The 21,713-nt window shown below is 38.9% G+C and overlaps 1 protein-coding gene across 1 annotated transcript in view; it reads left to right on the top strand.

Moving 5' to 3' along the window:
* PDE11A (phosphodiesterase 11A) overlaps positions 1–21,713 on the top strand; it is a 434,307-nt gene that overhangs the window by 233,818 nt on the left and 178,776 nt on the right. The window contains exons 7-9 of the mRNA XM_036858971.1: positions 12,328–12,403; positions 14,822–14,889; positions 15,833–15,925. Coding sequence (XP_036714866.1) covers positions 12,328–12,403; positions 14,822–14,889; positions 15,833–15,925 — 237 coding nt within the window. The remainder of the gene's footprint in view (positions 1–12,327; positions 12,404–14,821; positions 14,890–15,832; positions 15,926–21,713) is intronic.

Here is a 21,713-nt window from a genome sequence, read left to right as displayed (position 1 = left end):
CTCTCAGTGTGGCCTTCCTCTTCTCCAGAACTAACCACTTTACTTCTGTTCCTGATCCCATTCCTTCTTCCCTTGATGACTATCTTTGCCTTCAATTATCCTTCTGTGTTACTAAATCCAATAGCCCATTTTCAGCGCTTATCCTGTTTGACTATTCTGCAACATTTGACACTGTTGTTCCCCTATAGTTCTATTTAGAAAAGAACTTTTTATCTTGCGTACAAGTAATTCATTATCTAAAATTTAGAAAATAGAAATAGTAGTTTAAAAAACTCCCATACGCAGAGTTCTTTCACAGTGTATACATGTATCACATCATAATGTTGTATGCTTTAAATATGTTACAGTTTTGTCAATTATACCTCAATAGAGCTGGATGAAAAAGGGATCAGTGGTTGCCAGAGGGATGGATGGATGAATAGGTGGTGTACAGAGGATTTTGAGGGCAGTGAAACTACTCTGTGTGATACTGTAATGGTGGATATATGTCATTATAAAGTTGTTAAAACCCATAGAACGTACAGCATCAAGAGTGAACCCTAATATAAACTATGGACTTTGAATGATAATGATGAATCAGTGTGGGTTCATCAGTTGCAACAAATGTACCACTCTAGTGAGGGATGTTGATAGTGAGGGATGTTGATGTGCATGTGTTGGGGCAGAGGGTATATGGGAACTCTCTGTACTTGCCTCATTTGTTATGAACCTAAAACTGTTTTTAAAAAATAAAGTTTGTTTTAAAAGCAAAGAAACAAACAAAAACGCCCATGGACAAACAATTCAAAGGGAACTATTATGGTTATAATTTTTCTAGGATTTTCCAATGTATGTAATATATGTTTGTACACCCACAGATGCCCACACTATTATCACTTAATATATTACAATTTTCCCTGTTTACAAATATTCTTCTATAGCATGATTTTAATTAGATGGATAATATTCCACTGTGCTGTGATTTATTTAACCAGCTCCCTCCAGTGGAATGTTCAGGTTATTTCTGATATATCATTATCATAAATAATGCTATGGTTCATACCTTTATACATAAACTCTTGTGCATAACTATGATAATTACCATAGGATAAATTCCTAGACATAAAATTGATAAGGCAAAGGGTGTTTATACTTTTTAGACTGGGAACATGTCAATAAATCTATTTCCAGAAAGGCTGTTAGCAATGTGTTCACACATTAGGAATGCTATAAAGCCTGAGCTGAAGAATATGAGCTTTGGAGTTCTTTTCCATCCTACCTTCTTCTTCCTGTCCTAAATATTGTGTCCCCTCAGATTCAATTTTTCATCCTTTTTGTCTTTTTATTGGACAAGCTCTTTCTTGGTGATTTTACCCACGCAGTTAATATGAGAGGCTCCTTCTTCTCTCTCCCTTCCCGTTGCCCTCTCAGTGGTAATGTGTGTCAGCTTGAATTTGGAATCATTTCCCTCAAACTTCCTGTGTTCCCCACCTCAAGGAGCTCCACCGCCCTTCCTCAAACCAGGAACCTCAATATTATCTTTTGTAGGGATGGGAGAACACATACTCCTACCTCCCTAGAACAAAAATTCTTTGGGGGAACTACACTAATTTTTTGGTAAGCAAAATTACCTTTTACTTCCCTGACAAAGAGCCTGAGGTTTATTTTTGTCACCACCAAGCCTCTCAGGCGGTCTCTCTCTGTGTTTCTGTCACTCAGTGCATGTTCCCTTTCTTCTTGCACTGTGACCTCTACCCTCAGCTGCTTCAGATTTCCCGGGAGAGGTTAGACAGAGGCTACAGTTGTCCCAAGAGTTGGCAGAGCCAATTGTGCCTACTGCTCAGTGCTGGACGGGACCACTGACAATTGTGTATGACCCTCAGCAAAACAAAACACACCCAAGCATCCTAGTGCTGCTCTGGCCAGCCCAAGTCTATAGATTACACCTCCCAGGCCTCTCTAAAATTGACTTCCTTCTCTTCGTGCTCACTGACGTTGCTGTTATTCAGACTCTCTCCTTAGGGAGAGGAAGAAAACCACTTTGTTCTTTTGGAAGATAACTTTGATGGATGTGTTTGTGATTGGCTTCCTTTGAACCAATCTTTCCACTTTCAAAGCAGTCAGTCTCTCTAGGTCTTATCTGATAAGGGAAGATGTTAACAGTACCTACTTCATAGGGTTGTTTGAATAAGTGTATGCAATAATGCATGTGAAAGTGCAGAACAAGGTGCCTGACATCAAGTGAGCATCCAGTAAATGTTATCTTGTCATCATCGTTACCCTCATCTTTGAAGACCCACTTTTACGGAGCTAAAACTGCTCCAGATTTCTCTAAACACAGTCAGTTGCTGGCTTTTGTGTGGTATTCTGAACGTTCTTTACTTGGATACTTATTTTATCTTAACTACTTCTGTCTTGACTAGACTGTGAGCTCCTCAAGGGTAATAACTGTTTGAATTCATTTTTATATCCTTAATACCCAGCAATGTGTCTGGTGCATAGGAGGTGGTAAATAAATATATGATGAAAGAGTGCATTGATGAATGATTTATGCCCAGGATTTTTGCTTTTTTTGTTTTTTTGTTTTTTTTCTGGAATTCTCAAAAATCAATTGATGTAATTTACGCTATTAACAAATGGAAAAAGAAAAAAAATCACATAATCTAAAATCACATATTAAAAGGCATAGAACTGAAGAGTAAGATGACATGATAAAATGCCTGGAAAATCCAAAGCACTACAGATATTAAAGTTAACAATTGAATTTAGCAAGATTGATGGATACAAGTTCAATATACAAAAATCAATTATATTTCTATATGTCAATTAAAAGCATTAGAAAATAAATTAATAATACCATTTATAATAACACGAACTTTTAAAACACCAGGTACAAATATAACAAATTATATGTAAGACTTCTGCATAGAAAACTATAAAAGTTTGCTTAGAGAAATTTTTAAGAACTCTAAATAGAGGGATATTATGGATTGAGAGACTCAATGATGTAAATATGTCAAGTTTCTCCCAAATTGACTGATAAATTCAATACAATCCCAATAAAAATCTCAGCAGTGTAAGTGTGTGTGTGTGCGTGTGTGTGTGTGCACGTGTACTTCAAGTTGATTCTAAAATTAATATGGAAATGCCAAGGGCAAAAAATGGTCAAGACAATCTTAAAGAAGGAAAAAGTTGGAGAAATTACACCACCAGATACCAAGACGTATTATAAGACTTTATTATTCACGGCAGTATGGTATTGGTATAAGGGTAGACACATAAATCAATGAAGTAGAACAGAGTCCAGAAACAGGTCCTTACATATATGGACACATGATTAATGAAAAAAGTGGTACCAGATAGTGGTGGGGAGAGGCATGTCCCCTGCCCCACAAAATTGGTTCTGGTCCAGTTGGATATCCACCAAGAAAAAAAAAAAAAAGAATCTTGACTCTCAGCTCACACTATACTCAAAAAATTATTTTCAGTTGGATTGTAAATCTAAAAGTAACAGTTAAAACAATAAAGATTCTAGGGAAATAATAGGAGAATATCTTCATGAGCTAGGAATAGGGAAAGATTTCTGGGAAAAGATCAAAAAATTACCTTAAAAAACAAACTAATATACTGGTATCAAGAGTAGAAGACATCTGAAAAATTAATTCCTCAGAGGAAAACCAAAAAATAAATCCAAATATAAAATTTAGGTGGATAAATTCACTTCCAACTTCAACTTTTTAAAATATGTAGCTCTTAACTTCTACAATAAATGTTTTAAAATATAAAAAAAATCTTTTATCCCAATAACCATAATCTAGAACCTCAATGTTTTATTTTTTCTCTGATTGGATTGGGATGACAGGTTGACCTTTCTCACTAGAAACCAAGGTCATATCAATTCACTAACACCCTTTCAGTCTTTAGTAGCTCTTATCTAACAATTCAAATATGGATCATTGGTTTTTTTTTTTGTTTTTTTTTTTAAAACATCTTTATTGAAGTATAATTGCCTTACAATAGTGTGTTAGCTTCTGCTTTATAACAAAGTGAATCAGTTATACATATACAATATGTTCCCATTTCTCTTCCCTCTTGCATCTCCCTCCCTCCCACCCTCCCCATCCCACCCCTCTAGGTGGTCACAAAGCACCGAGCTGATCTCCCTGTGCTATGCGGCTGCTTCCCACTAGCTATCTATTTTACATTTGGTAGTGTATATATGTCCATGACACTCTCTTACCCTGTCACATCTCACCCCACCCCCTCCCCATATCCTCAAGTCCATTCTCTAGTAGGTCTGTGTCTTTATTCCCGTCTTGCCACTAGGTTCCTCATGGCCTTTTTTTTTTTTTTCCTTAGATTCCGTATATATGTGTTAGCATACTGTATTTGTTTTTCTCTTTCTGACTTACTTCACTCTGTATGACAGACTCTAACTCCATCCACCTCATTACAAATACCTCCATTTCATTTCTTTTTATGGCTGAGTAATATTCCATTGTATATATGTGCCACATCTTCTTTATCCATTCATCTGTCGATGGACATTTAGGTTGCTTCCAGGTCCTGGCTATTGTAAATAGAGCTGCAATGAACATTGTGGTACATGACACTTTTTGACCTATGGTTTTCTCAGGGTATATGCCCAGTAGTGGGATTGCTGGGTCGTATGGTAGTTCTATTTGTAGTTTTTCAAGGAACCTCCATACTGTTCTCCATAGTGGCTGTATCAATTTACATTCCCACCAACAGTGCAAGAGTGTTCCCTTTCCTCCACACCCTCTCCAGCATTTATTGTTTCTAGATTTTTTGATGATGGCCATTCTGACCGGTGTGAGATGATATCTCATTGTAGTTTTGATTTGCATTTCTCTAATGATTAATGATGTTGAGCATTCTTTCATGTGTCTGTAGGCCATCTGTATATCTTCTTTGGAGAAATGTCTGTTTAGGTCTTCTGCCCATTTTTGGATTGGGTTGTTCGTTTTTTTGTTATTGAGCTGCATGAGCTGCTTGTAAATCTTGGAGATTAATCCTTTGTCAGTTGCTTCATTTGCAAATATTTTCTCCCATTCTGATGGTTGTCTTTTGGTCTTGTTTATGGTTTCCTTTGCTGTGCAAAAGCTTTTAAGTTTCATTAGGTCCCATTTGTTTATTTGTGTTCTTATTTCCATTTCTCTGGGAGCTGGGTCAAAAAGAATCTTGCTGTGATGTATGTCATAGAGTGTTCTGCCTATGTTTTCCTCTAAGAGTTTGATAGTGTCTGGCCTTACACTTAGGTCTTTAATCCATTTGGAGTTTATTTTTGTGCATGGTGTCAGGGAGTGTTCTAATTTCATACTTTTACATGTACCTGTCCAATTTTCCCAGCACCACTTATTGAAGAGGCTGTCTTTTCTCCACTGTATATGCTTGCCTCCTTTATCAAAGATAAGGTGACCATATGTGTGTGGGTTTATCTCTGGGCTTTCTATCCTGTTCCATTGATCTATATTTCTGTTTTTGTGCCAGTACCAAACTGTCTTGATTACTGAAGCTTTGTAGTATAGTCTGAAGTCAGGGAGCCTGATTCCCCCAGCTCCATTTTTCGTTCTCAAGATTGCTTTGGCTATTCGGGGTCTTTTGTGTTTCCATACAAATTGTGAAATTTTTTATTCTAGTTCTGTGAAAAATGCCAGTGGTAGTTTGATAGGGATTGCATTGAATCTGTAGATTGCTTTGGGTAGTAGAGTCATTTTCACAATGTTGATTCTTCCAATCCAGGAACATGGTATATCTCTCCATCTATTTGTATCATCTTTAATTTCTTTCATCAGTGTCTTATAATTTTCTGCATACAGGTCTTTTGTCTCCTTAGGTAGGTTTATTCCTAGATATCTTATTCTTTTTGTTGCAGTGGTAAACGGGAGTGTTTTCTTAATTTCACTTTCAGATTTTTTGTCATTAGTGTATAGAAATGCAAGCGATTTCTGTGCATTAATTTTGTATCCTGCTACTTTACCAAATTCATTGATTAGCTCTAGGAGTTTTCTGGTAGCATCTTTAGGATTCTCTATGTATAGTATCATGTCATCTGCAAATAGTGACAGCTTTACTTCTTCTTTTCCGATTTGGATTCCTTTTATTTCTTTGTCTTCTCTGATTGCTGTGGCTAACACTTCCAAAACTATGTTGAATAATAGTGGTGAGAGTGGGCAACCTTGTCTTGTTCCTGATCTTAGTGGAAATGGTTTCAGTTTTTCACCATTGAGGACAATGTTGGCTGTGGGTTTGTCATATATGGCCTTTATTATGTTGAGGAAAGTTCCCTCTATGCCTACTTTCTGCAGGGCTTTTATCATAAATGGGTGTTGAATTTTGTCGAAAGCTTTCTCTGCATCTATTGAGATGATCATATGGTTTTTCTCCTTCAATTTGTTAATATGGTGTATCACATTGATTGATTTGCGTATATTGAAGAATCCTTGCATTCCTGGGATAAACCCCACTTGATCATGGTGTATGATCCTTTTAATGTGCTGTTGGATTCTGTTTGCGAGTATTTTGTTGAGGATTTTTGCATCTATGTTCATCAGTGATATTGGCCTGTAGTTTTCTTTCTTTGTGACATCTTTGTCTGGTTTTGGTATCAGGGTGATGGTGGCCTCGTAGAATGAGTTTGGGAGTGTTCCTCCCTCTGCAATATTTTGGAAGAGTTTGAGAAGGATAGGTGTTAGCTCTTCTCTAAATGTTTGATAGAATTCACCTGTGAAGCCATCTGGTCCTGGGCTTTTGTTTGTTGGAAGGTTTTTAATCACAGTTTCAATTTCAGTGCTTGTGATTGGTCTGTTCATATTTTCTATTTCTTCCTGGTTCAGTCTCGGCAGTTTGTGCATTTCTAAGAATCTGTCCATTTCTTCCAGGTTGTCCATTTTATTGGCATAGAGTTGCTTGTAGTAATCTCTCATGATCTTTTGTATTTCTGCAGTGTCAGTGGTTATTTCTCCTTTTTCATTTCTAATTCTATTGATCTGAGTCTTCTCCCTTTTTCTCTTGATGAGTCTGGCTAATGGTTTATCAATTTTGTTTATCTTCTCAAAGAACCAGCTTTTAGTTTCATTGATTTTTGCTATTGTTTCCTTCATTTCTTTTTCATTTATTTCTGACCTGATCTTTATAATTTCTTTCCTTCTGCTGGCTTTGGGGTTCTTTTGTTCTTCTTTCTCTAATTGCTTTAGGTGCAAGGTTAGGTTGTTTATTCGAGATGTTTCCTGTTTCTTGAGGTAGGCTTGTATTGCTATAAACTTCCCTCTTAGCACTGCTTTTGCTGCGTCCCATAGGTTTTGGGTCGTCGTATCTCCATTGTCATTTATTTCTAGGTATTTTTTGATTTCCCCTTTGATTTCTTCAGTAATCACTTCATTATTAAGTAATGTATTGTGTAGCCTCCATGTGTTTGTATTTTTTACAGATCTTTTCCTGTAATTGATATCTAGTCTCATAGCGTTGTGGTCGGAAAAGATACTTGATACGATTTCAATTTTCTTAAATTTACCAAGGCTTGATTTGTGACCCAAGATATGATCTATCTTGGAGAATGTTCCATGAGCACTTGAGAAAAATGTGTATTCTGTTGTTTTTGGGTGGAATGTCCTATAAATATCAATTAAGTCCATCTTGTTTAATGTATCATTTAAAGCTTGTGTTTCCTTATTTATTTTCATTTTGGATGATCTGTCCATTGGTGAAAGTGGGGTGTTAAAGTCCCCTACTATGATTGTGTTGCTGTCGATTTCCCCTTTTATGGCTGTTAGTACTTGCCTTATGTATTGAGGTGCTCCTATGTTGGGTGCATAAATATTTACAATTGTTATACCTTCCTCTTGGATCGATCCCTTGATCATTATATAGTGTCCTTCTTTGTCTCTTGTAATAGTCTTTATTTTAAAGTCTATTTTGTCTGATATGAGAATTGCTACTCCAGCTTTCTTTTGATTTCCATTTGCATGGAATATCTTTTTCCATCCCCTCACTTTCAGTCTGTATGTGTCTGTAGGTCTGAAGTGGGTCTCTTGTAGACAGCATATATATGGGTCTTGTTTTTGTATCCATTCAGCCAGCCTGTGTCTTTTGGTGGGAGCATTTAATCCATTTACATTCAAGGTAATTATCGATATGTATGTTCCTATTCCCATTTTCTTAAATGTTTTGGGTTTGTTATTGTAGGTGTTTTCCTTCTCTTGTGTTTCTTGCCTAGAGAAGTTCCTTTAGCATTTGTTGTAAAGCTGGTTTGGTAGTGCTGAACTCTCTCAGCTTTTGCTTGTCTGTAAAGGTTTTAATTTCTCCATCACATTTGAATGAGATCCTTGCTGGGTAGAGTAATCTTGGTTGTAGGTTCTTCTCCTTCATCACTTTAAGTATATCCTGCCACTCCCTTCTGGCTTGCAGAGTTTCTGCTGAAAGATCAGATGTTAACCTTATGGGGATTCCCTTGTGTGTTATTTGTTTTTTTTCCCTTGCTGCCTTTAATATGTTTTCCTTATATTTAATTTTTGACAGTTTGATTAATATGTGTCTTGGCGTGTTTCTCCTTGGGTTTATCCTGTGTGGGACTCTCTGTGCTTCCAGGACTTGATTAACTATTTCCTTTCCCATATTAGGGAAGTTTTCAACTATAATCTCTTCAAATATTTTCTCAGTCCCTTTCTTTTTCTCTTCTTCTTCTGGGACCCCTATAATTCGAATGTTGGTGCGTTTAATGTTGTCCCAGAGGTCTCTGAGACTCTCCTCAGTTCTTTTCATTCTTTTTTCTTTATCCTGCTCTGCAGTAGTTATTTCCACCATTTTATCTTCCAGGTCACTTATCCTTTCTTCTGCCTCAGTTATTCTGCTATTGATCCCATCTAGAGTATTTTTAATTTCATTTATTGTGTTTTTCATCATTGCTTGATTCCTCTTTAGTTCTTCTACGTCCTTGTTAAATGTTTCTTGCATTTTGTCTATTCTATTTCCAAGATTTTGGATCATCCTTACTATCATTATTCTGAATTCTTTTTCAGGTAGACTACCTATTTCCTCTTCATTTGTTAAGTCTAGTGTGTTTTGACCCTGCTCCTTCATCTGCTGTGTGTTTTTCTGTCGTCTCATTTTGCTTATCTTACTGTGTTTGGGGTCTCCTTATCACAGGTTGCAGGTTTGTAGTTCCCGTTGTTTTTGGTATCTGTCCCCAGTGGCTAAGGTTGGTTCAGTGGGTTGTGTAGGCTTCCTGGTGGAGGGAACTAGTGCCTGAGCTCTGGTGGATGAGGCTGGATCTTGTCTTTCTGGTGGGCACGTCCACGTCTGGTGGTGTATTTTGGGGTGTCTGTGGCCTTATTATGATTTTAGGCAGCCTCTCTGCTAATGGATGGGGCTGTGTTCCTGTCTTGCTAGTTGTTTGGCATAGGGTGTTCAGCACTATAGCTTGCTGGTCATTGAGTGATGCTGGGTCTTGATGTTGAGATGGAGATCTCTGAGAGATTTTTGCCGTTTGGTATTACGTGGAGCTGGTAGGTCTCTTGTGGACCAGTGTCCTGAAGTTGGCTCTCCCACCTCCGAGGTACGGCCCTGATGCCTGGCTGAAGCACCAAGAGCCTTTCGTCCACACGGCTCAGAGTAAAAGGGAGAAAAAATAGAAAGAAAGAAAGGAAGGAAGGAAGGAAGGAAGGAAGGAAGGAAGGAAGGAAGGAAGGAAAGGAAGGAAGGAAGGAAGGAAGGAAGGAAGAAAGAGAGAGAGAGAGAAAGAAAGAAAGAAAGAAAGGAAAGAAAGAAAGAAGCTATAATATAGTGAAGTAAAATAAAGCTATTATAAAGCAAAGCTATACAGACAAAATCTCCCCCAGAAGCATATGCATATACACTCACAAAAAAAAAAAGGAAAAGGGGAAAAATTAATATATCCTGCTCCCAAAGTCCACCTCCTGAATTTGGGATGATTCGTTGTCTATTCAGGTATTCAACAGATGCAGGCACATCAAGTTGTTTGTGGAGTTTTAATCCGCTTCTTCTGAGGCTGCTGGGAGAGATTTCCCCTCCTCTTCTCTGTTCGCACAGCTCCTGGGGATCAGCTTTGGATTTGGACCCGCCTCTGCGTGTAGGTCGCCTGAGGGCGTCTGTTCCCCGCCCAGACAGGACGGGGTTAAAAGAGCAGCTGCTTCGGGGACTCTGGCTCACCCAGGCCGCGGGGAGGGAGGGGTACAGAGGAGGCGGGGCGAGCCTGCGGCGTCAGAGGCCGGCGAGACGTTGCAGCAGCCTGAGGCGCGCAGTGCGTTCTCCCGGGGATGTTGTCCCGGGATCACGGGACGCTGGCAGTGGCGGGCTGCACGGGCTCCCGGGAGGGGCGGCGCGGAGAGTGACCTGTGTTCGCACACAGGCTTTCTGGAGGCGGCAGCAGCAGCCCCAGCATCTCACGCCCGTCTCTGGGGTCCGTGCTGACCGCCGCGGCTCGCGCCAGTCTCTGGAGTTCGTTTCGGCGGCGCTCTGAATCCCCTCTCCCTGCCCGCCGCGAAACAAAGAGGCAAGAAAAAGTCTCTTGCCTCTTCGGCAGCTGCAGACTTTTTCCCGGTCTCCCTCCCGGCTAGCTGTGGTGCGCCAACCCCTTCAGGCTGTGTTCACGCCGCCAACCCCAGTCCTCTGCCTGCGATCCAACCGAAGCCCGAGCCTCCGCTCCCAGCCCCGCCCGCCCCGGCGGGGGAGCAGACAAGCCTCTCGGGTTGCTGAGCGCTGCTCGGCGCCGAGCCTCTGTGCGGGAGTCTCTCCGTTTTTCCCTCTGCGCCCCTGTTGCTATGGGATCCGCGCTGTTAGCCGCGGCTCGCGCCCGTCTCTGAAGTTCGTTTAGGCAGCGCTCTGAATCCCCTCTCCTCGCGCACCAGGAAACAGGGAAGAAAAAGTCTCTTGCCTCTTCGGCAGCTGCAGACTTTTTCCCCAGACTCCCTCCTGGCTAGCTGTGGTGCACTAACCCCTTCAGGCTGTGTTCACGCCGCCAACCCCAGTCCTCTCCCTGCGACCAAAGCCCGAGCCTCAGCTCCCAGCCCCGCCCGCCCCGGCGGCTGAGCAGACAAGCCTCTCGGGCTGGTGAGCGCTGGTCAGCGCCGAGCCTCCGTGCGGGAAGTGCGGGAATCTCTCCGCTTTGCCCTCCGCACCCCTGTGGCTGCGCTCTCCTCCGTGGCTCCGAAGCTTCCCCCCTCTGCCACCCGCAGTCTCTGCCCGCGAAGGAGCTCCTAGTGCGTGGAAATCTTTCCTCCTTCACAGCTCCCTCCCACTGGTGCAGGTGCCGTCCCTATTCTTTTGTCTCTGTTATTTCTTTTTTCTTTTGCCCTACCCAAGTACCGGGGGAGTTTCTTGCCTTTTGGGAGGTCTGACGTCTTCTGCCAGCGTTCAGTGGGTGTTCTGTAGGAGCAGTTCCACGTGTAGATGTATTTCTACTGTATCTGTGGGAAGGAAGGTGATCTCCGCGTCTTACTCTTCCGCCATCTTCTCTCTTCTCCCCGGTTTTAATATTAAGTGGAGCTTGTTACTGAATGACATTTGTCTGATGTTGATAAATATACTTTTGTATTTCAAATATATCATCTCCTGACAATCTGTTAGGGTACAGAAAGATTGCTGAACACTTACTTTTATCTTATCTTTCGTGACTTTTATTTTTATATGATTTTGCAACATATGTAATAAATCAGTAATGTTAGAAATATAGAATATTAAAAGTAAATACATGGATAAACAACAAGGTCCTACTATATAACACAGGGAACTATATTCAATATCCTGTGATAAACCAGAATGGAAAAGAATCTTAAAAAAAAGAATGTATACATGTGTATAACTGAATCACTTTGCTGTACAGCAGAAATTAACACAACATTGTAAATCAACTATACTTCAATCAATTTTTAAAAAGTAGATACACATATAACAGCATTATAGACTCAATTTTTTTACTAAAAGATGTGCTTAAAGAGAAATATTGACCACTGGTTTAATTAAAATGCTTTAAATACTCAGAGCAGAAACAGTTGCCAGAATTCTTGTCTGGTGGTGTGATCGTGATCAAGATAGTTTTACATTCAGCTTTATGTGGGTGCAGGGATTGGGAGAGGTAGTTCTGGTGTGGGGTTTGTTGGTTGATTCATATTTGGTTAGGGCATGATTTCCTTGGGATGTGCATTGTGATATTTTAAATGAAAAGAGACAGGTGAGTATATGCATTACATTAGATTATAATATGTCTTTTTAAAAGTTATTTTTAAATATCTGTTATGAAGCGTGGTAAGCTATATGTCAGAAATGGGTAGATAATATTTAATTTTAATTAATTACTTTCTTATATCCTAGGCTGAGCAGATATCTGGTTTTCACATAAGATCGGTTCTCTGCGTACCTATTTGGAATAGCAACCACCAAATAATTGGTAAGACATTACCTAAATAGTTCAAACTTCTTTTATAAAGAAATGCAGTTTACTTTAAAATACATCCATCTCTTTTTTAAATGTTCCCCTTTTTATGTCCAGGACTCATCAATTTATGTCTCATACTCTTGTGTAATCTCGTAAGTGAAGACTCCTGTTGAATCAGTGTTAATCAGGACAATGAACAAATATTTATTCCTTTAAATAAGAACCAATCGTTTTGAAGTTGGAGGGGATTTCAGAAAGCAGCTAACTGAACTCCTTTATCTTACTCTGTGGAAACTGAGGCCCAAAGAGAGAGAAGAGACTTGCATAAGGTCACAAAGTGAGTTAGTAGCAGAGTCCCAAGTAAAACCTGGGCTTCTTAACTCCTAGTATATCTATATATTTACATCTGTGCGTTTACACGTGGAGTAAATGCAAAGGAAGAAAGGATGTGCATTGTTAGGCATATACTGAACATGCGTCTTTCTGCCTGGATGGTTCCAAAATAGGTTACACTTTCCCCTGAATAAGGGAATTGTGGACAAAAGCAGTTTCCAATTTTTCTCTCCCTCCCTGCTCCTTTCCTTTCCTCGAAAATTCAGTTAGGAAAATCTCAAACCTAAGAAAGAAGTCTAGGCGAGAAGGGGTCAGTTGTTAAAGTCAAGAAGGATGGAGACATTAGTTATTTAAACACAATGAAAATGTGTTATTTTTCTAAGAGACATAAGGTAACATACATTTGGTAACTAATGTAACTATTTGCCTCTCTTTGCTTCACCCTAAGGTTGCCTCTTAAACTCTAAGATATTGGACTTACCAAAGGATTCAGTATTCTGTAAATATTGTTAAGACTTGAATTCTAAGAGAATTTTTTCATCAGTTTGCTTAATTTGCAGAAAATACTAGTACATTATTGAACATAAAGTATATTCTAAGATTTGAGAATTTGAGCCCCTAGTACAAAGCACTGAATTACATCATGTGTAGAATTTTAAATATATTTAAGGTTTTTTTTTTTTTTGGCCACGCTGTGCAGCATGCAGGATCTTAGTTCCCTGACCAGAGAACCCCTGCCTCCTGCACTGGAAGCGTGGAGTCCTAACTACTGGACCACCAGGGAATTCCCAAAATATATAATATTTAAGTTTAAAGAGAAGAGAAATTTCATGAGAAACACCATACGTTATCTGTAGATGTCCAATGGCAATCTCACCTGCAGTCATACATTTCATTTCTAACAGTAAACATCTGTTATTCTTTCAAAACTGACTGTAGTTTGCCTGTTACACACTGAGAGCTTTGTATTTTATTATACATGTCTTCTAGCATATGATGACTTACCTCCCTGATGGGAAGTTAGGTGTTTTAAAAAATACAAGCATGCTTTAGAATTACAGTCATTTTTGTTTATACTAAATAGGGATACAAGGGAATGGTTTTCAAGATTGTTGAATTTTTCCAGTTAGACTTGTGTGCTTTGATAGTTGTGCCCCAAATGTCTGGTATAGTGCTGGAAATGAACTTTGGAAAGAAGACACACACAAGTTAAATTTGTTAAAACTAGTTTAAACCCATTGGGAGCAGGCAACAAAACTAATCTTGCTTTGAAAGTTAACTGTATCATAATTCCTAACATTTCTTGAATGTTCTCTCCGTGTGGAGCAATATGCTTTCCAAACATTAATCAAATGTTATCTCATTTAATCTTCATAACCCACTGAGATAGTTAACATTTTAATCCTCATTTTACTGATGAGGAAATTTAGTGTTAAAAAAGTTAGGTAACATGCTCACGGTAACACCACTAATGGTGGAGGTGAAAATTCAAACCAAGACTGTCTAACTCCAGAGCCTATGTTCTTAATCACTATGCCATGCTGCCTCAACTCAAGCACTGTGCTTCAGAGAATTGAAAAAAAAACTTAGTTATATGTATTTTTTAAATTGTATATTTATATAATTATGTACATTATATTTTTATATATTTTTAAATTATATATAATTAAAATTTTTATATATATTGCATGTATATATGTGTTTATATATACATACAGTTATAGATATTCAAGTACGTATATGTATATGTGTATAAGTATGTAATTGTGTATATATGTGTATGCCAGATACATCAATTATTGTGCACAGTCATCTTGAAAACCATTTTTAGTGAATCTGATTGATGCCTGGTAGAACTCCAGGCTTCCCTGAGACCGGGTCTGGATATCACAGCTGGAAAATAGACTGCATCCCTGTACACCTCAGATCTGCTCTGAGCAGACCTCAGATCTGCTCTCACTGAGGCAGCAGGTGTGAGAGTAACCAGGGATTAAGCTGAGTGTGTGCACTTAGAGGAGCATAGAGTCATCTTACTGTATTGTAGGAACACGGTGTCCAGCACCGAAAATGACCACATATCCCAACCTCTTCTCACAGGAGTGGCTCAAGTGTTAAATAGACTTGATGGGAAACCTTTCGATGACGCAGATCAACGACTTTTTGAGGTAAGAAAGTAAATTCGTGAACCAGGGGTTACAGCTGAGTCACCAGTAGTCTCCTGGTTACAGCTTGCCCCCATTAGGAAGGATAAATAATTATTACTTGACATTTATTAATCATTATACTTTGACAGTGTGATGAAATTTAAAGGACGATTTAAAGAATATATCAATGTTTAGGTAAGATTTGATTCTCTTTTTTCATGAATCAGATGTTTTTACCCTAGTTGATTGTTTTTTACAGAATTGAATTGCCTCCCTCTTCTCTCCAAAGTGTTAATTGTCTTATCTTTGTCTTGTTTGTGTGTGTTCAGTCATGAGACCTCTAGCCAGCTCTGCCAGGTGTACTGCCATCACCTTTCTTATGTTTACAAGCTTCTGTTTACTCCAGTCTGCCCTCTAGCTAGAGAGGTTAGCCTTGAAAAGGCTTCCTAGTAGACTTTGTACTAGTAGCCAACGTGAAAACCCCATGATTCTTTTTCTCCAGCTGAGGCTACATCAGGGCTTCTTTACTAATTGGTTCTAAATCTGAATCCTCTGTCCCCTTAACATTTACCTCATTTACACTCACTTGGTTTCCTTACCAAAATATTTTATAGCCTAGCTACTGAAAGAGGTGGCTATTGGTTAAATGGGATGAAATTACTAAAATCAGTTCACAACCTAAATAAAGAATGCATTTAAACGGACTGTACGTTTTTAAATGTATTTAAAGTCATTTCTTCACAATGACATTAAATTAATAATTTTTCTCATGGGCAATGTGAGCAATAAAGTTGTTACATGACAATAGTAATTAAGAATTTTAATGTACATATTTCCCCAAGGCCTACCTCTGTATACAATAAAATTATATTTTAAGGCCCATTCCTGATGACTGCCTGCTTTTATATTAGATTATGCCAATGAGTTATTGCAATTTTTAGTTAGTGAGCTTTCTCTTTCCTAGGCTTTTGTCATCTTTTGTGGCCTTGGCATCAACAATACAATTATGTATGATCAAGTGAAGAAGTCGTGGGCCAAGCAATCTGTGGCTCTTGATGTAAGTACAATATTTATGTCAGAATTTGTGCTAAGAAGCCCTGATTTTATGAGGGGAAAAAGGTCCTTGTTATGGGGCTTAATTTCTCAATTTTTAATTATCTATTCATTGGGTCTTAATCATTTTAGAGTTATAGGTTTGAGTTTGATGAAAGCTAGAGACCCTCTCTAGAAAAATATACATACACACATAGTTTTACATATAATTTCAAGGAGTTCACAGATTCCTTGAAGCCCAGCCATGTACGGTGTACAGTTAAATACAAATTTTAAATATTAGGATTATTAAAAGAGATGATCCAAAATTAATTTGTCAGGATATAAAATGTATTATGAATGTATTTTGAATAAGTATAGATATTCTGGAAATTCACAACTATTATTATCATAAGAAAAAAGCCTCTCTATGAAGATATGTGACTCAGATGGGGGAAACTGATCCTGTCATTATGCACCCCTCCCTGTGCTAATGCAGTCACAGTCTCCTCACCCATGAATTGTTCATTTGGGTTCATAGTGTATACCCCCTTGTTTGTATAACTCAGATACCTTCTGTCCTAAGACACAAAAATTATTACTGACACTCCCAAATTTCCAGCCCAACTGTGAGCCTTGTGACAATCTCACTTTTCAGAAGCTGACTTATTTGTGTGGACTTGTATGTTCTGTGTGCTTTATTTGTGCCAGTGTCAAAAGCAGCGTTCCCAGTCAGAATTCTGGTGTTGCCATCTTGGTTTTGTCCCTCCCACCTCCACTCAACCCCTACCCCACCAGATACCAAACTCTCGACTCTAATAATCAGGTGGTATCCACCTCAGTCCCTAGCCCAGGAATCCATATGCAAGAATATCTGGGAGGATTTCTTTTTTTGGCCACACCGCGTGGCTTGTGGGATTCTAGTTCCCCAACCAGGGATCAGCCAAGGATCAAACCCAGGCCCTCGGCAGTGAAATCACAGAGTCCCAAACACTGGACCACCAGGGAATTTCCTCTGGAAGGATTTCTCATCTCAGAACTTTATGAAGACAAAAAACGATGTGTTGAGAGCTACTAAACTCAAACTCTGGAATGAGATCTACCTATACTATAGTATACATTAACTTCTGAATAGATCTGTACTTTAGAATTATGTATTTATAAATATTGTACATGAATACGAATATTGTTAAGTTCTTTTATTCCTAAATATATAAAATTAATACTCTGAGGCTCTTAGAGAACAGAGATGCTCTTAAAGCTGAATAACGGAACAAAGAAAGGAACTTACTATCATTTTTAATAACTTTACTTTTATGATCCTGATTTCCATTTTGCATGAGCAGCAGGAACTTCATGAGAAATGTACTAATGTGTGCTTACATTTTCTGACAGTAAGGATCCTAGGATAAAAGGGGTAAAACTTTACCTGTAAGTCTAGAATACAGAGAAAATAAAGCAGGAATGTAGATGCAGAATATTACTTCTTCATTTTGAACATCAAGAATTGTCCTTTGGGGAGTCTTTCATAGATACTGCAAATGAAGCCTTACCTAACACTGATGAGAAATTTTCCAGGAAATATAAGTCAGCGTATTAAGAGACACCTTATACACCTTTATGATCAAAAGAGGGAAGGAATGAAGGTCAAACAGAGGGTGTGGAAAGGGCATATGCAATCAGGAGCCAAGCCCCATTTATTCTACCTCCCAAAAGCCTCTCCCATCCCTTTCCTCCTTTCCAATTGCCACAGCAACCATCCTACTCAACGGCTTCATTACCTCTTGACCGAGCAATTGTAATAGCCTTCTATTAATTCTTCCTAAACCATATTTTAGATTGCATCATTCACCCACTCATAGACCTTAAATTACTCCCCCATTACCAATCAAAGTACAAACTTCTGGCCTTTGAGGCCCTTGGAAATCTCATACCAAACTATCTTCCTGCCCCCGGCCCTCATTTCTCTTTTCAGAGTATTCTATGCAAATTACAAACTCAACTACTTCATAGTCTACAAATCAGCCACCTGCTTCTCTGCCCTCTGATCTTCGCTCTAACATCCTCTCCACTTTAGTTATTCTGTTCCAATTATGCCGTCTCCCCTCAAAATTGTCCCATCATTCAAAGCCTGATTTAAATGTAATCTTCTCTCTATAAAGCTTCTAATCTCATGGTTATTGGTTCCTCTCTTTGCCCTATGTTACAGTTAATGGTGAGTCTGTATGTCTTCCTCCACTAGAACATATGTCCATCAAAGCATATGATCATGTCTTAGCTATCTTTTATTCCTTTTGGTGTTTTATATATAATGGTACTCAGTAAAAGTGTATTGAATAAATGAATGCATGCAACCACAAATAATTATTTTGGTCTGCCACATCAACATTGCAGAAGGGGAAAACTAGGGCTGTGATGGAGGAACTGGCAGTCATTTTAGTGACAGTCTTGCTGGCCACATAGCAGCGCCTCTGTATTCCCTTCCCCCTTTATAAGCCATGAGTAGAAAATTGTTATTTACTTGTTTGGGTGTGGGACCTCTCCCCAGATACTGTGTTCCCTGGGGTATTTCCTTAGATGATGATTAAGAGACCAGTCTGGCTTCCTGAAGGTGGAGAAGGAGAGAAGTGAAAGAGATGATTCTCCTTGAGCAATCCCCTAAGCTCCAAGGAGAGATTTCTCTCTAACTGGGTGATTGAAGAAGTTAGACTTCTAGGATGCCAGCAGAATGCCATTTGATTCTTTGTCACCCCTCTTCCTTTAAACCTACTCTGTTGAATCAATCTTCCCCACTCCTGAGTGAAGTCTGGTAGATTCCACAGCTCTTCTGACATACTCAGGTGTTAAATAGTCTCTGAGCTTTTCCCTTTGCCCAGGATTAGAAGCCTATGGTCAGGAGAGGGTCATAGTGGGCTTTGTGGCTCTTCCTCACTTCACTTCCTCCCCTAAGACAGGTGCAGGGAGGTTGGATGAGAGGGCAAAGCCTTACATGACTGATGCTGTCCTAAGTTGGTTTCAGGGCCCTCTATATCAGACATCAGCATTCTCTTTTTATCATGAGTTGCTTTTATAAATTCTTAGAGGACTCTCAGGGCTAGCAGTCTCCTGATAGCCATCCCTGATGTGGGTTTGCCTCTCCTGACTGACAGGTTATAATCCCCTCTCAGCCCCTGGCTTCCAGGGGCCCATCCAGACTCTTCCTTTGTGGGAATCATCTCACTCTTCCAGGAAATTCTCTTGGTCAGGGCCTGTTTTTGTTTCTTTTTTTAACTGTGGTAAAACAGACACAACATAAAATTTACTACTTTTAAGTGTACAGTTCAGTGGCATTAAGTACATTCACATTGTTGTGCAACCATCACCGTCATCCATCGCCAGAACTTTTTCATCTTCCCAGACTGAAACTCTGTGCCACATTGACCCCCAACTCCTCATTCTTCCTTCCATGCATCCCATGGCAACCACCATTCTATTTTATGTCTATGAATTTCACTACTCAAGATACTTCACATGAGCAGAATCATAACAGTACTTGTCCTTTTGTGACTGGCTTCTTTCACTTAGCATAGTGTCTTTAAGACTCATCCATGTTGTAGCACGTGTCAAAATTTTCTTTTTAAGGCTGGTTAGTATTCTACCGTAAGTATATACCACCTTGTGTCCATTCATTCATCTATTGATAGACACTTGGGTTGCTTCCATGTCAAAGTCCTTTTAAGCCTGGGTATCTTTCATAGGTCCATTTGGTCAATGGGAAAACTCACATGTCTTCAACCGTTAGATTGAAATGCAAGTCTTCCGCAAAGCAGCTCTCTTCTCCTGCCCACTAACTTTTGGAATTTTTAGGCGTGAATCAGGTACCAGTCTCTGTTCCCACACTATACTCTGGGGAAATACATTGTAGGTCCTACAAGTGGTTCTCTGGAAGGAACTCTCAAGAAACCCTAAGAAATCCTCAATACAGGGCTCTCATGAACTGTTATCCTTTTTACACAGTGCAGAGTTGGGAAACCAGCACCTTAACTTGGAGGCAGGGGCATCTTCTTTCCAAGTCCTACATAGAAGGCCTAGATGGCCTTAGCACTCCCTTTAGAATGTGGTACCTGTTGGTCTCAACTATAAACTCAGACAGAGTCTCATTTAAACATCCTATTTTATCTATCAAAATGATTTTTTCCAGACCAAGTTACTGTCAGACCATGATCCAATGATTGTCTAAATGATAAGTGTCAGGCCTGGAAGACCCATGTTTATTTGTAGGTACAATGGATCCAGGTTCTCAATTACAAAGCCAAATGTAACACATCAGCAGAAATGGAATTGTTCCCACTTGTAAATTCTTCTTTACTGACAATATGTTGGATTATGTAAACACTTCTTTTGGAGAAAAGAAAAAAAGGAAACAAATTAATTACGCTCTTGAAATGATTATGTAGTAATTAGTTCCCCATTGTAGCCACTACCACATGGTAAGTTACTTAAAAAGAAAGAAAGAAAGAAAAAAAAGCTCTGGAAGCTGTTCTCTGTGAAAATTCCAGGCTCTTATTGAGCTGGTTTATAAATTTATGATCAAATTGTGGCTTTTAAAAGGGCACTAAGAAAATAATCATGCCAAATTTCTTGAACTTCTTTGAATAGCCAGTAAAGACCAACTAAACAGATAGTGTGAGCTTCAACTTTTCACTTGCTGCTTTCTGTTGCCCAAAGAAGGGTCTCACAGTGACATGCTGATTGGGCTTTTGGGGTATTCTAGCATAGCCTACACATTAGAATCAACAGGGTGCTTTTAAAAAATATTGATGCCTGCACCCTTTTCTAAACTGATTGAATCAAAATCTCTGGAAATGGAGCCTGAGCATATGTATTTACAAAAAGTTCTCCATGTGATTCTGATGCACAGTGCAAGGTGAGAACCATTGGCACAGAGTGATCTATTTGTGGGATAATTTCTCCAAGTCTTTCTTTCACAAAAAGCAACCACAGTATTGGATATCATTACTTCCTTTATAAATATTTGTTGAATTAGGTTGAAGACAGGAGATGAAATGAGGTGAGGCTAAAGGGTGCTATCTCCTCCTTGCTTTAAATACCCGTTTACTCTTTGACTCCTTCTAATGGCTTCCATTCTCGCCTCTCCTTTGAGGAGTCAACTGAAATGTTATCAGTGAACACCTATGCCCAGTCCCCATTCTCAGTTCTTAACTTCTCTTATGTGTTCATGCTGTTGACTATTTTCTCCGATCACAGAAAAGAGAATAACCACTCCACCGTGGTAATTAACCTGTAAATGACTGGTTTATTTCATGGCCATAAGAGAGACCAGGATCCAGAGCAAAGATAGATGAACCTTAAAAACAAGGAACAGGGCAGCAATTTTAGTATTACAAGACTCATCATGTAATTTACTAGAATTTTATAGCTATCTATAATATATTCCATTTTCTTTAGTAAAAGGAGAAACAGTTTCTATTCCAGTGCCTAGAATAGTTCTCCACACATAGTAGGTACTCAATAAATATTTGCTTAGTTATGTTATTTTTTAATTTATTTGTTTATTTATGAATAAATGAACCTAATTTCATACCTAATTTGATACCTAATTGTATCTGAAGTGTTTTGTGACTTGCTAACAGCTTCTGTAAGCATCTGTTTTTGCAAATTTAGGACATAGTCTTGAAATATCTATGAAAACTGTGATTTCCAGTTTATAATTTTGTAAATGAAATCCACAAATTCTGCAAAGCTGGCTCTGTGGGGCATTCCTTGAGCTAGCGATGAGGAAGTATATATGGGTTTGTTTTTTTTTTTTTTTT

This window comes from Balaenoptera musculus, chromosome 7 (assembly GCF_009873245.2).
Source record: "Balaenoptera musculus isolate JJ_BM4_2016_0621 chromosome 7, mBalMus1.pri.v3, whole genome shotgun sequence".
NCBI lineage: Eukaryota > Metazoa > Chordata > Mammalia > Artiodactyla > Balaenopteridae > Balaenoptera > Balaenoptera musculus.
Note: the sequence above shows the minus strand (reverse complement) of the source record. Positions and strands in the feature narration are given on the sequence as shown.